The 14,408-nt window shown below is 50.9% G+C and overlaps 1 protein-coding gene and 1 pseudogene across 1 annotated transcript; one reads left to right on the top strand and one right to left on the bottom strand.

Moving 5' to 3' along the window:
- The window catches only part of LOC135287561 (zinc finger protein 345-like), a 737,501-nt pseudogene that overhangs the window by 708,653 nt on the left and 14,440 nt on the right, over positions 1-14,408 (top strand).
- On the bottom strand, positions 386-1,150 carry LOC135287523 (olfactory receptor 14C36-like; the record flags this gene model as incomplete). The annotated part of the gene is made up of 1 exon (XM_064400816.1): positions 386-1,150. A coding segment is annotated over one exon (765 nt), but the record flags the coding sequence as incomplete, so codon positions are not given.

Genomic DNA, 14,408 nt, shown 5'->3' on the forward strand with positions numbered 1-14,408 from the left:
TGGCTCAGGTGCTGAGAGCTCTGCAGCCCCTGCTGCCATCCCATGTGCCCAGGGCAGCACGAGAGCCCTGGCCTTGGGGCCCTCAAGAGCTGCTCCTGCTCCAGGCCCAGGGCCCATCCCAAAGCTGGGGCAGCCACAAAGCTGTGCCCATTTCTGTTCAGTGCTACTCTGATGGGGACAGTAAAAAAATTCCAGAAACATTGGTGCAAGTTCATTTATTTCAATTACATACATTGTGATACTCATTTACATGAACATTTTGGGTTACAAAACAAGTAGGGATAATTAAGTTGGATGTAATGAATACCATCGTTGGTATGAAGACAATAGCATCAGAAATGGAAGAAATATAAATAACGAGAGACTTGACCTGTCATGATGTGCACTAGAAGCCATTGACAGACAGAATCGTGCAATGTGTGGTAGATGAAAAGCATCTCGTTATCAGTTGCCTGAGAGTTTTCTTGAGCTCCTGGTTCCTCAGGCTGTAGATGAGGGGGTTCAGGGCTGGAGGAGCCACCAAGTACAGAACTGACAGGGACAGATCCAGGGATGGGGAGGAGATGGAGGGGGGTTTCAGGTAGGCAAATGCTACAGTGCTGAGGAACAGGGAGACCACGGCCAGGTGAGGGAGGCAGGTGGAAAAGGCTTTGTGCCGTCCCTGCTTAGAGGGGATCCTCAGCACAGCCCTGAAGATCTGCACATAGGAGAAAACAATGAACACAAAACAGCCAAGTCCTAAACAGAAACTAACAGCAATGAGCCCAAGTTCCCTGAGATAGGATTTGGAGCAGGAGAGCTTGAGGATCTGTGGGATTTCACAGAAGAACTGACCCAGGGCATTGCCATGGCACAGGGGCAGAGAAAATGTATTGGCTGTGTGCAGCAGTGAATAGAGAAAGGCACTGGCCCAGGCAGCTGCTGCCATGTGGGCACAAGCTCTGCTGCCCAGGAGGGTCCCGTAGTGCAGGGGTTTGCAGATGGACACGTAGCGGTCGTAGCACATGATGGTCAGGAGACAAAGCTCTGCTGAAATGAAGAAGACAAAAAAAAAAACCTGTGCAACACACCCTGTATAGGAGATGGTGGTGGTGTCCCAGAGGGAATTGTGCATGGCTTTGGGGACAGTGGTGCAGATGGAGCCCAGGTCGCTGAGGGCCAGGTTGAGCAGGAAGAAGAACATGGGCGTGTGCAGGTGGTGGCCGCAGGCTACGGCGCTGATGATGAGGCCATTGCCCAGGAGGGCAGCCAGGGAGATGCCCAGCAAGAGGCAGAAGTGCAGGAGCTGCAGCTGCCGCGTGTCTGCCAATGCCAGCAGGAGGAAGTGGCTGATGGAGCTGCTGTTGGACATTTGCTGGGGCTGCACATGGGGACCTGTTCATGGAGAAAGGACAGTGAAGAGTTAGAGGAGATACCTGTAACCAAAATCAAAGCTATTTCCCGTAGACCCTCCTCTATAACACACACGGACATGCTTCTGTGTTTAAGAGTTCTGAAGTTTTCTTCATAAGCTTCCCCCATCTCCCTCCTGGTATTCTCTGGACATCAGAAACCCTTAGCATTTCTGCTTCCCCCAGGGAGGGCAGAGCAAGTCCTGTGAGGCAAAGTGATGAGTGGAGAGTGAAGGGAAATGGTCTGTCCTTTTCACCTGTTCAGAATTTCTCAGGGCTTGAACCTTTCTCTGGAGAGGATGACCACCTTTCCATGCTTCCCCTAAAGTGTCTGCAGGTACTGCTGAGAGCAGATGGATCCACCACAACCCAGCTCCACATTTGTAGCCACGGACTCACGTTGCTCATTTCACCAACCCAGCAGCATTTTCAGTGTCAGAACACCTCTGCCTTTCCCCATCAATCTTATCACTCAGAGATGCTCTAGGACAGGTTTGCACCCTGGATTGAAGCTCCCAGCTTGGACAGAAATCTCAGGGAGACTCCAAAGTGTCCTTATGCTGGCATTGGATGAAGGGAGATGCAGCTCCTTGCCTGGCTGCACTGACAGCATTGCCAAGAGCTGGGCACTGGGGACAGCGTCACCCTGAGCCAGCTGTGCCCCCTCCCAGAGCCCCCAGGGCCGGGCAGCTGCTCCCAGCCCTGTGCTCTGCAGAGGGAACTGGGCCCGGGGCAGCAGAGCTGCCCCACGGCTGTGCTGCAGCTCTGCCTGCACAGGAGGGGCTTCACGCCTTGGAGCCCCGGCCCTGAGGGCAGAGGCTTGGCCGGGGGACAGGAGGCAGGGGGCTTGTTCAGAGGGAGGGGCTGCACTGCAGGGGATCCTCTGGACATCTCTAAACTCTCCCTGCCACAGCATTGCTGGGTTTTGTTTTCTCTCCTTCCCTGATCTTCTCTCTGCTTCCTGCAGATTTTCCTCCTGCAGGTGTTTCCCTGTGCCTGATCTCTCCCTGCCAGCACTCACAGACCCCAAATCTCTGTGCCCTCTCCTTGGCCTAGCAGAACCCTGCCTGTCTGCAGGGAACTGGCTGGGGGCAGGTTCTGTTTGCATCTTGGAGAAAGGACAGCTCAGACTGAGCCTGATGGGTCCAGCAATGGTGATGCTGCTGCTGTCCATGGACAGAGAGGCTGAAAGCACATTAGGGATCTACTGTGAACTTATTGATCACTAAAAGTAACAGTTCAGATGTCTCAGGCACTTGTCAAAATTAATAATCAACCTTTAATATTTATCCCCCTCCCTGCCATTCTCCAATACTAGGAAAATTAATACAAAGTCTTGGGAAATTTCTGCATTTTTATAAAAATCCTTGTCTTGGAAATATTCTGTGAGTAATCAGAACCCCTCAGCATGTCAGAGCTTTATGAGCATTTCACCTCCCCTGCCCCAGCAATACTCAGAGTTGTACTCACAGAGTCTGTAGGCATTGGGATGTTCCAGCTTTAGGAGATCAATCCAGGAGCTGCAGCTGCATTGTCCTGTAGCCAGAGGTTCCTGTGCCAAGGGCTGGCAGTGATTCTGCCCCAGGCACTTCTCAGCACCTTCCCAGCCCTGACTGATTGAAGCTCTCTGTGCCTCTGGGCTGTGCCCGGGCTGGCTGCAGGCATTGCCCCAGCCCTGCTGGGCTGGCAGAAGAGCTGCTCATCAAGAGAAATGTGCTTTTGAAGCTCTTCTTGCTTACCAGGAGCTGCCTCTGTGCCAGGAGCCCAGCCCAGCTCAGCAGCACAGACACAGCACCAGGACTTTAATGACCCTCTGGGGCTTTGTGCTCAGGCCCTGAACATCAGTCCCTGAGAGGCAGCTGAAGAAACCTCTCCAGAACTCCAAGGCAGAATCCAACTCCAAAGTTTCTAGGACTTTTAATGGGTACCACTGAGGGACACGACTGAGAAAGTGTCCCCAGGCCCCAGGCAGAGCAGAGAACTGCAGGCGGTGATGACAGGTGGGGACAAAGAGAAGCCAAGTCTTGGTGGCCTGGGGCACAGCAGGGTCTGTGCCAGCAAGGGCTGGGAGGAGACACCTTGTCCTGAGGCCCTGGGGCCTCCTGGCACAGCCCCAGCCAGGCTGGGCACTGTCAGCCCCTTGTCCTGCCCTCAGCATTCCCCCCTAGCCCACATCCCAGTGGCCTCAAGGATCTGCTGGAAGGAGTCCCTGGGGAGCCTTGCTCAGCAATGGCCCTGGGGGCTCCCAAATGCTCCCAGCAACTGCAGGTTTTTCAAAGGACTTTGGGTTTGGCTTTTGCCTTGGAGTCTCTGGGAGGTGTCTGCAATCATGGGCTCCAATTATCTGCTTTAATTAGTCCCTGGAGAGGCTTTGTCAGTAACAACACTCAGTGGGGCTCATTAATGCTTCAAGGTACTTCAGTTATTTTCAGGTACTTGGTGTTTCCCTTTTGATACAGACTCTGTGAGAGGTTTGTGCAATCACGGCCCCAATTATCTGCTTTAACGAGTCCCTTGAGAGCTTTGAATTAACACTCAGTGGGGCTCATTAATACTTTGAGATACTCAAGGTTTTTAAGGTACTTCGAATTTTGCTTTTCACACTGAGTCTTTGAGAAGTTTTTGTGCCATCCTGGCTTCCAATTCTCTCCTCCAAGGAGTCCATGAGGAGCCTGTGCTGGGGATGGACCTCAGTGAGCCCATTCATGCTTTGAGACACTTTGGGGTTTTCTTCTGACTTTGACTCCTGGACAGGCTTGTACAATCTCCTCTCAGATCCTGAGGTTCCAGGGCTCAGTTCTACATGCACCATGGGGCTTATTAGCATCAAGCAAGTCCTGACAAACCATGGCTCTGCCTTGATTTCCCTCTGGTCTAGTGCTGTTCATCAGGAAGTTTTCCTGATGGAGAAATATTTCAAAGATTTTCTAGTGAATATGTATTCTTATTTTCAAGGATGTCTTTTATTGCTGTTCTTATTACACAAGAGGTGATTGAAGCATTCTGTGACTGATATTGATCCAGGGACTCTCCTAAGGAGGTCTGGCTTGGTCAGAGAAGCTGTGCCTTGAGCTGTGACCCAGTGTCAACAACCTTGCTCCACATTCCCCATCCCCATCCTGTCTCTCCTCACTCACTTGGGATCTGCTTTGCTTGGAGGTCTGACTGCACACAGCCAAAGAAAGGTTTTGTCTTTTTAATTCTTTGAAGCAATCTAAAACTCTTGAGTTTCTCTGTTGGAAACATAGACCCTCCTCAAGTCTATGCCAAGCCCAAGGTGCCACCAAGGTGCCACCAAGGCCGCTGCAGGCCTGCCCTGGTCCGCTGTGAGGGTGGATCATCATCCCAACCTGCACTGGGCCATTGAAAAAGAAACCTTCTGCTTCATTTGATGCTGATTTCTGTTAGGGACCAAATATCCCCCTACCCCAGAGACAATATTTTATAAAAAGTCCTTGTTGAGCACACTGGAAACATATTTTTGGGCCCTGTAATTGTTGCTGGGGCCCCTTCAAGGGGAATGGCATGGCCACTAGGGCCTCTGCAACTCCTTGCCCAATGGCCTGGGCTTTTACGGCCGCTACGTGTTCTGCTGTCCTGAGGCAATTACAGCCTCAGTCATCTGCAGGAGTGTGGGTTCCATCTCTAGTGGAAGGGCACACAGCCCTTTCTTACATTCCAGGTTGGCATTGGCTACCCCCAATGAGTTTAGTAATTCATTTGGAGTCTTTTCATCCTGGACTTGATTCTCTAGTGCCTGTTTAAGGCAATCAATAAATTTCATACAGGGTTCGCTTGGTTCTTGTCTTATGTTTACATAGTCCAAACTGGGGCTGCTACCATCCGGTACCTGGATTAAAGCTTTCAAAGCCATCTCTTTTCTATCGTCCAATACTTCTCTGGGGATACCTGCTGCTTGATCATTGGGCAGGCTGTGTTGTCCTTCTCCAGCTAGATGGCTGATTGTCAATTGCGCTCTTGCCTCATTATTAGCATAGTCTGCTATTAATTGATTTAGTAAACACTTCCATCCCCCTTTCCCACAGGGTGTATTCTGTAGGTGATAAAAACATGGTCATAATATATTTTAAATCATGTGCTGTGAACATGGCCCTCATTAGGCCATTAAAACAAGGTGAGTCCTGCCTCTAGTCTTTAGCTGCCCTACACAGCTCCTTGATTTCCCTGTAAACTAATGGCTGATACCTGGGATTCTGCTCCCTTCTTTCATCATGTCCTGGGGCAATGAGGAGTTTCAAGACTATTTGCCAGTCTCCTTCCTTAACTGCTTCTTTCCAGATCCTTTCCCAGGGATCTTCTAGGATTAAGGGGAGAGGTGGCTCTGGGGAATCCAAAGTGTCTTCTGGGGAGGAAGAATAACTTGGAGCAGAAACACTTGGATTAGAAATAGTGTGACACTTTGGCTTAGTGTCCTTCACCATGGGGTTTATATTGTTGCTGGAGGGTGAGTAAAGGGCGCTGCCATTTTGTCATTTTCTGGAGCTGTGGCCCAGGGTGGAGGTGGAAAGAATGACAGTGGAGGTGTGACCTGCAGTCACAGGGGTGGAGTCTGGAGGTTCCTTCAGAGTGGAAGAGAAGGTTGTGGTAGCAGGAGGTGGAGGAGCGAAGATGGAGGGAGGATGGTCAGGCTCCCGAGCCACATTCGGGCTTCTTCCATCTTGGGTCTCCAGGGCACAATGCTCCAAGACAGCGTGGCCATTGCCATCTTGGACCATCATGGAAAGTCCAAGAAAGGCAGGTTTCAGGGGAGTGCCTGGTTTAGGAGTGACTGATGGATCAAGTTTTCAACACACAGCTTGCTGGTGAAGGGTCTCAAGGATGGTGTAGAAGAAGGGGAGCATGCAGGTTGCAGTGGGGTCCCTTTTGATTGAAAGGTTGTACAATTTAAATCCCACAGAGTCACAATATACAGTGGTATGGATTTCGTCAGCAATTTCCCAGTGTCTGGAAAATTTTGAATGATCCACCTCACAATTGATTTTAATTTGTTCTTTGAAAATATTTTGTCATGATCAGTGAGAATTAACTTGAAGTGTCCATATAAGCTGCTTTCTACTTTGGACAACTGACCACCCATTTTTCTCCCTCTCCTTGGGGGGGAACAGCCACTGGAACGCCCCAAATCAATTATGGGATGTGGATCCGTATTTTAAAAACACGGTGGCAAAATGGATAATAAATGTCCTGCATTTTCCCAAACCCACCTGCAATCCTCCACAGGAGGAAACCGTCATCATCCCCACCCATGCTGGCTCAGGTCCCTCAAAGTGATGGGAAATCCACTGGGCCAGGCACAATCCACAATCCCGGGGAGCTCTGGCCTATCTCTCAGCTAACCCCAGCTGACGCAACTGAATGTCAGGGTCCCTGCTCAGGGGCTAGATGTCCCAGTGAGGGTGGCTGCGACAAAACTCTCTGGTTCCCTGACTTAAGAGTGAAGTTGGTGAAAATGAAAAGGAGCGGGTTCAATGGAGTTGCCCAAAAAGAACTCCAATAATGGGGTGAAAAACAAAAAACATGGAGAAGTCAAGCCCAGTATGAGGGGAAGATCCAAAGACCTGAGACAAAGCAACAATACATACACTTGGGGGTGGAACACTCTAGAACAGTACCCATATAGGGGAAACAAGTAAGCAGTAGGGAAGCAGAACTTGGACAACTTAGCATAACAACACTAAAGACTTATGGGAGAATTCCCAAGCTCATCCTAAGTTAAACGAATGACTCCCAGGACTTGAAACTCATTCCTGGTTCTTCCAGGACAAAATCTGGCTGACTCTGTGTTACAGCCGGGCTAACTCCCACACTGCTGCTTTGCACTGGCCCCTGGGGACCATGGGGCCCAACAGAGCCACAGTGATGTCCTTGGTTCCACAAGGCTCCAGAGTGTCACAATGGTCCCTTGGACCCATGGTGCTCTGCAGTGTCACAATGGCCCCTCCATTTCAGAATGCCACAAAGTGTCACATTGGACTTCATAAGAAGGAAACCACAGAACCCCCATGTTTCAGGAGCTGATGAATGGCAGCCACCAGAGGCCAAGGCAAGCCTGACCTGTCTGTCCTGGCAGGTTTGTCTGGGAGCAACCCTTAGATATTCAAAATTATGAATGTGGAATCCTAATGTCAGACATTTGTGCCTGGAGGAGGATGATGTTTTTCCACAAAAAGAATAGCATAGAGCCCTTTCCAGTGACTGGAAAACAGGTCAGTACTGGCACTCAGGAGTTAAAGACCAGCCAGACCTGTCTGTCCTGGTAGCTTTTCTCTGGCAGCAATCCTTGGATACACAGAAATTTGGAGGTGGAATCCTAATTTTGGCCATGGATACCTGGAAAAGATGGACAGTTCTTTTCCATACAAGGGAAAGCCCAGAGCCCCAGTGTTTCAGGGTCAGATGGGAGTGGCCTTCCACATTCCAAGGTCAGCCAGACCTGTCAGGTGACTCCTGGGAGGCCAAGGCAGACAGACCTATTTTGTGTTCTCTTGGGCCCTGCAGTGTCATAGCGGCTCTGTGCTTCCGTAAAGTCTTGCAACATCACAGTGGTTCTCTTGCTTCCATGATGTCCTGTGGCATCATAATGGCCCCTTGGTTACACAAGTGCTTAAGGATCTTAATGGTCTCCATGGTTCGAAAAGGCCCCCCAGTGTCATAATGGTCTTTGTGTTCCATGAAGCCCTGCTGTGTCACCATGGCCCCTTGGTTCTGTTGGGGCCCAGTAATGCAACAACGATTCCACAGCTTCCCACAGTGTCACAATGACCCCTTCCCTCCTTGAGGCCCTGCAGGGTCACAATGGCTCTTCGGTTCTGTGGGGGCCCAGAGTGTCACAATGATTCCATGGGGCCTTGCAGTGCCACAATGGTCTCCATGGATCCATGGTGCCCCACAGGATCACAACGGCCCTTTGGCTCCATGAGGCCCTGAAATGCAACAATGGCCTCTTGGTTCCACAAAGCCCTGCTGCTTCACACTGGCCCCTTGGGACCATGTGGCTCAACAGAACCACAGTGATGTCCTTGGTTCCGTGAGGCTCCAGAGTGTCCCAATGGTCCCTTGGATCCATGGTGCTCTGCAGTGTCACAATGCCCCTGCATTTCACAAGACCCTACAGTGTCAGAATGATCCCCTTGGTTCCTCAAGACCCCACAGTGTCACAATGATCCCCTTGGTTCCACAAGTTCCTACAGTGTAACAATGCCCTTTGGCTCCACAACACCCCACAGTGTCTCAGTGGTCTCCACAGGAAGAAAACAGCCGAGCCCCAGGGGCAGATGAGAAGCAGTCACCAGAGGCCAAGGCTAGCCAGACTTGACTGTATAGGCAGATTTTTTCTGGGAGAAAGCCTCGGACATAGGGAATTTTAGAGGTGGAATCCTAATTGAAGCCATGGGAGCCTAGACAAGAAAGATAGTTCTTTTCCACAGGGAGGAAAGCACGGAGACCCAGTACTTCACAGTCAGATGGGAAATGGCCCTTGACATGTCAAATTCAGTGGGACCTGTCAGACAGGCCCCAGGAGGCCAAAGCAGGCAGACCTGTTCCATGTTCCGCTGATATCATGGGTCCCCACACCATCACAATGGTCTCCTTGATTCCATGAAGTCTGGCAATGTCACAATGGCTTCTTGCTTTCATGAGCCCCAACAGAGTCACAGTGGTCCCTTGGCTCCATGTGGCCCTGCTGTGCCACAATGGCTCCTTGTTTCTATGGGCCCCACAGTTTGATCGTTGACCCTTGCTTCCACAGGGCCCTGAACTGCACAATGGTTTCCTTGATTCCATGAAGTTCCACAGTCCCACCATAGTTTCCTTGGACCCGCATTGTCACAGTGACCCTTGGTTCCATGAGGTTCCGGAGTGTCACCGTGGTCGCTGTCAGAGGCTGGATGAGATCGATGTCCCGAGACACCTCAGGATGCTCGGAATGCCCGTGTGGGGCCAGGGCCGGGTCAGGCCTTGGTTTATGGTGGGACAGAGCCCTGGCCCCAGCCCTGGCAGAGCTGTCAATCACACAGCAGGGGCGGTGCTATCCCAGCTGTGATTGGCAGCAGAGCAGATGTTGATGGGACAGGAGCCCTGCGGGGCTGGCAGGGACCTGCAGCTTGCAAGGTGCTCTGCTCTCCCTCAGGTGCTCTCAGAGAGATCCAATCCCAGCTGGGCACTTCAGGGCATAAGTGGCACTGCCTGTTCATGGGCACACAGCTGATGTCTGCCTGGAAAGGGGCACAGGTTTTAATACCTGTTATTTTCATAATATACCAGAAAATATTTTTTATCTGGATTACTTGAGTACTTATAAAAAATGGCAAAGTTTTCCCACCAGGACCAGGAGTTTCCTGGATCTCATGGATTCTTCTACTGATGGCAGGAGAAAAAATACTGATCTTCCCCTCTACATTTGCCAGCAACATTCAGTCTAGTATTTCACAGCCCTCTTCCTTCAGGTGTTTCCGGCTGTCCTGGTTAAATGGCCGTGTCTAAGGACATCTCTTCATTTAGAGCAGCTGGATCTTTGCCCTTCCCCTTGCTCCCAGATTTCCTCCTGCAGCTTTTCTCTGGTCATTCCAATGTGTCTCCCTTGACTGGCTTCATGCTTTGAGCATCAGGGAGTTGCCCAAATTTTCAAAACTTTAAATACCTTCTTAGTCAGCATCTTAGTTGAATTTTTATATTTTATATCACCTCTTCCTAAGTCATTGTCTAAAATCCTTCTCATATGGCAATCCCTTGTGGATGGTGGACATGTCAGATGTTGCTGTCACAAGGAGCTCAGGGAAGGGTTTTCATGTTTATAAAATTTATTAAATTTTAACATGTTCACATTTTTTCTGCTGGCCATGAAGAGAAACCCTTCTGTGCCTCAGAGTCTCACCAGTTCCTGGACCCTCAAAGGACACAAACCTGATCAGTTGTAGTTCCCACTCCAGGGGCTGCACTTGGACCTCCCTCCATAGCCAGAGCAGAGCTCCCTTGTCCCAGAAAGTGCCTGGCAAAGGAGGGATGAAGGAAACAGGACAGGCTGTGGGGATCAGGGGCAGGGCACTGCCAGGGAGAAGAATGACTTTTGCATTTGATGGAGCCGTGCCTTCCCTTGCCTTTGTTGGCTGACAATCAATGAACATCCCTCTGTGTCTCGAGCAGCTCCTTCTCCAAGGAAAGCAGGTGGGAGTTGGAGCCAAGGAGCTGAAAGCTGCAGTTGCAGCCTGGGCTGGAGGGAGCTGAGATTTGCACAAGGCTGCTCTGAGTGCCAGGGCTTGGATGGGGGAAATGGTGGGGTGGGGGTAGGGACAGAGTCTGATTGATTGTCAGCCATGAAGGGTCTTGATTTTCATATCTATTCAGACTGCATGAGGAGGTACTTGGATTCAATATCAGTTGGAGATTGCACATATCAGTGTATTATTGGGAAAAAAAACCAAACCACTAATAGGATCTAAAAAACATTTTCTCCTTGTCTTTTAAAAGAGAATATATTCAGTTCAAATACACTACTGAAATCTGTATAATTAACCACAAAATATTTGAAAACATTAATCAAATTATTCCCAGAGGCTTGGCTTGTTAAGGTGTTCTGAATGTTAATGAGCCCTGGGACACTGAATTCCTGCACTGAAGAGCTGCAGGCTGAACAAGCCTCTGGAGCAGTGAAATCCAGCAGCAGCCTCCAAGTTGCTGAGGATGTCAGCAGCCCCCACTGAGGCCATCCCTGCCCAGAGACCGTGGGGGAATGGGCAGACAAGGAGAGCGTCCCTGGGGCTGGGCCAGCAGAACTCAGAGGCACCGGCGGCTCCAGCTGGGCAATGGAGTGTGGAATGTGGCTGGGCAAGCCCTGCCTGGGCTGTGCCAAGCAGGACAGACAAGCCCTGACTCTCATCCACTAAAAAACTCTCTCATGGAGACATTTAAAAGGAATTGCAATTGTTTGTGTACTCTGATTTAGACTCCCCGGAGAAATACCAATAAGAGATCCTCAGAAGCTCAAAACAACAAAACAGCCTTTACTGGCAAACACAGAAAATCTGAGAAACTTCAGCAAAAGGTTTAATATGATATTTAATCAACAAAAAACCCACTTCTTAACACAATAACGTGGCCCATTCAAATTCAGAATCTGTAAGCCTGTTCAATTTAATTAAACTCAAAATTTGCAAGGGGGATGGAATTAGAAGAAGATACAGAAAGAAAGACAAAAAACCATTTAGAAACACACACACACACACAACTATTAACTCCTGGATTCCAGCAGCGTTCAGATGGAAATTCCAAGAGGAGGTAGGGTCAAGATGTGTGCTTGCCTTGTGGTCAGCCTTCAATACCCCTTGGTCTTCCTGAGCCCTTCCCCAGGTGGGACTTGGGCTCAATTGGTCACTCAGGAGCTGGGCTGGGGCTCCAGAGGTGGCTGTGGAGCATTGCCTGTGCTGTGCCAGGGACTGGCAGCCACTGCTGGGCTGGGATAGAGGCTATGGGGGAACTGGGGTTCCAGGGCAGGGCAGTGCTGGGGTTCCAGGGCAGGGAAAGGCTGGACCTGCCTCTCCCTGTTTCACACATGAAATGTTTCCAGCCAACAATCTCCTCCAGTCCGCCACACTAAGGCAATGTTGGATGTGAAATTCCAATTCTGGCTGTGGGCACCTGGATGTCAAGGACAGTTCTTTTCCATAGGAAGAAAAGCACAGAGCCCCAGTGTTTGGAAGGCAGGTGAGAGCCTCACTAGGCCAAGGCCAGCCAGACTTGTCAGGAATGTCAGCTTTTGTCTGGGAGCAGTCTTTGGATGTAGGGAATTTTGGAGGTGGAAGCCCAATCTCAGCCAGGGGCGCCTGGAGAAGCTGGACAGTTCTTTCCATAAGAAAGAAAGCATGGAGCTTTGCCCAGTGTTTTGGGGACAGATAGGAGGTGACATTCATTAAACCACTGTCAGCCAGTCTCATCCTGACAATACTCCTATGCGAATAATCCCTGCATATAAGGAAATTTGGAAGTGAAATCCCAATTCTGGCCATGGGTGCCTGCAGGTGAAGGACAGTTCTTTTCTATATGAAAGAAAGCATGAAGCACCAGTGTTTCAGCAGCAGATGAAAAGAGACCCTCCACATGCAATGCTCAGTTGGACCAGCCAGGCAGTCCACAGGAAGCCAAACCAGCCAGAACTGTTCCGTGTTGCTGTGGTTTTAAGAGGCCCTGCGTTATCACTATGGTCCCCTTGGTTCCATGGGGCCTGACAGTGTCCTAACGGTGCTTTGATTTTATGGGTCCAGCAGTGTCGCAATGGTGCTTTGGTTCAATGGGGTCCCAAAAAATCACAGTGGCTCCTAGGCTGCAAGAGGCCCCTGCAGTGTCACAATGGTCTACTTTGGCTCCATAATGTTACAATGGACTACTGATGACACAAGGCCTTACAATGTCACAATGGCCCCTAGGTTGCATGCAGCCCTGCAGTGTCACAATGGTCTCCTTTGGTTCTCCAGTGTCACAATTGACCAATGATGACACGAGGCCCCACAATGTCACAATGGGCATTTGGTTCCATGAGCCCTGCAGTGTCACAAAGGCATCTTAGGTCATGAGGCCCCACAGTGTCACAATGGTTCCTTGGTCTCACAGGGCCCCACAGTGTCACAATGGCCCCTTGCTTCCATGGGCCCGGTGCTGCTGCATTCCCCCCTCCCCTTCTCAGGCCGCCCTGCCAGCTCAGAAATGCTCCTTGGGCCTCAGCCTTGGCCAACAGCCCCTGGGCTCAGCTCCTCTGCAGCTCAGCACAAACACTGTCTGCTCCAGGCACTGCTGCTGCCCAAACAGCTCCTGGTTTCTGGAGGAGCAGCCCTGGGAACTGGTTTTGTTCCCTCAGTGACACAACATCCCTGTTCTCACAGTGCCAAAGAGAGCAGTTGATGCCAAGTGTGGCCAGGATGAACCATTGCTGTGACTGCAGCCCCTCTCTTGGGGCCCAACAAACAGCGCTGCAAAAGGAGCCCCTTGGAGCTCTCCTGGGCCAGCGACTCCCTCTGAGTGGGGCCTCTCCTAGCTGGGAACTCTCCCGTTTGCTGCACTCGGGGATCCTGAACAACGAGGGAGCCTGGGCCGATCCCCCCACTCCTCCAGGCTCAACCCTTCACCCGCTGGGGAGATGCCAAAGCATCCACAGGGACTATTTCCTGCCCTCAGGGGAATTTCTCACAGGTGCCTTGCACTGACTCTTTGTGTCTGTGTGCACACAGGAGTGCCTGTGCGTCACACACACACACAAGGATAGTTCTCGGTTCATTTCTGGTTTGATTGCCTGGATTTTGTTTGGTTTTGTTGTTGCATTTTTTCCTTGCTGTGCCTGAAATATCCAGTCAGGAGCAGAGTGACTCTTGCCAAGGAACTTTGTGGTGCTGTCCCTTAATATTAAATCTGGTTGTTGCTGATCTCTTGCTGGGGATTTTTTCAGCGCTCTAAAGCCCTCGTTCAGAACAGGGTGAAGGAGCCCTGGCTCAGGCTCTGGCCCTGGGGGACACGGGGACGCTGCCGAGGGGTCCCTGTCCCCCTGTCCCACCCCCAGGGCCCCGGCCCCCCGTCCCCATGTCAGGCTCTGGGGTCGATCTCGTGGAACATCCTCTGGGGGAGGCTGCGGCTCCGGGGGCAGGGGGACCCGGGGGGACAGGGGACCCCGCTGTGCACGAGCAGGGTTGGACTGCTCTGGGGGAACTTTGAGGGGGGCTGGGGCAGAGTGACCTCCCCAGCGACCTCACACAGCCCCTGTGATGTCACTGCCAATCTGTGATGTCACACAGTCCCTGTGATGATACACAGCCCATTTGCGATGTCACAACCCACATTATTATGTCACAGGTTAATGTTATGATATTACACAACCTACCCTGGGATGTCACACAGCCATTCTATGATGTCACACAGATACCTGTGATGGCCGAATATATTCTCTGATGTCCAGCCTATGATGTCACAGAGCCTACTCTGTGATGTCACAGGCAACTCTGTGATGACACACAG

The sequence above is a fragment of the Passer domesticus genome, chromosome 30 (assembly GCF_036417665.1).
Source record: "Passer domesticus isolate bPasDom1 chromosome 30, bPasDom1.hap1, whole genome shotgun sequence".
NCBI classification, from domain to species: domain Eukaryota; kingdom Metazoa; phylum Chordata; class Aves; order Passeriformes; family Passeridae; genus Passer; species Passer domesticus.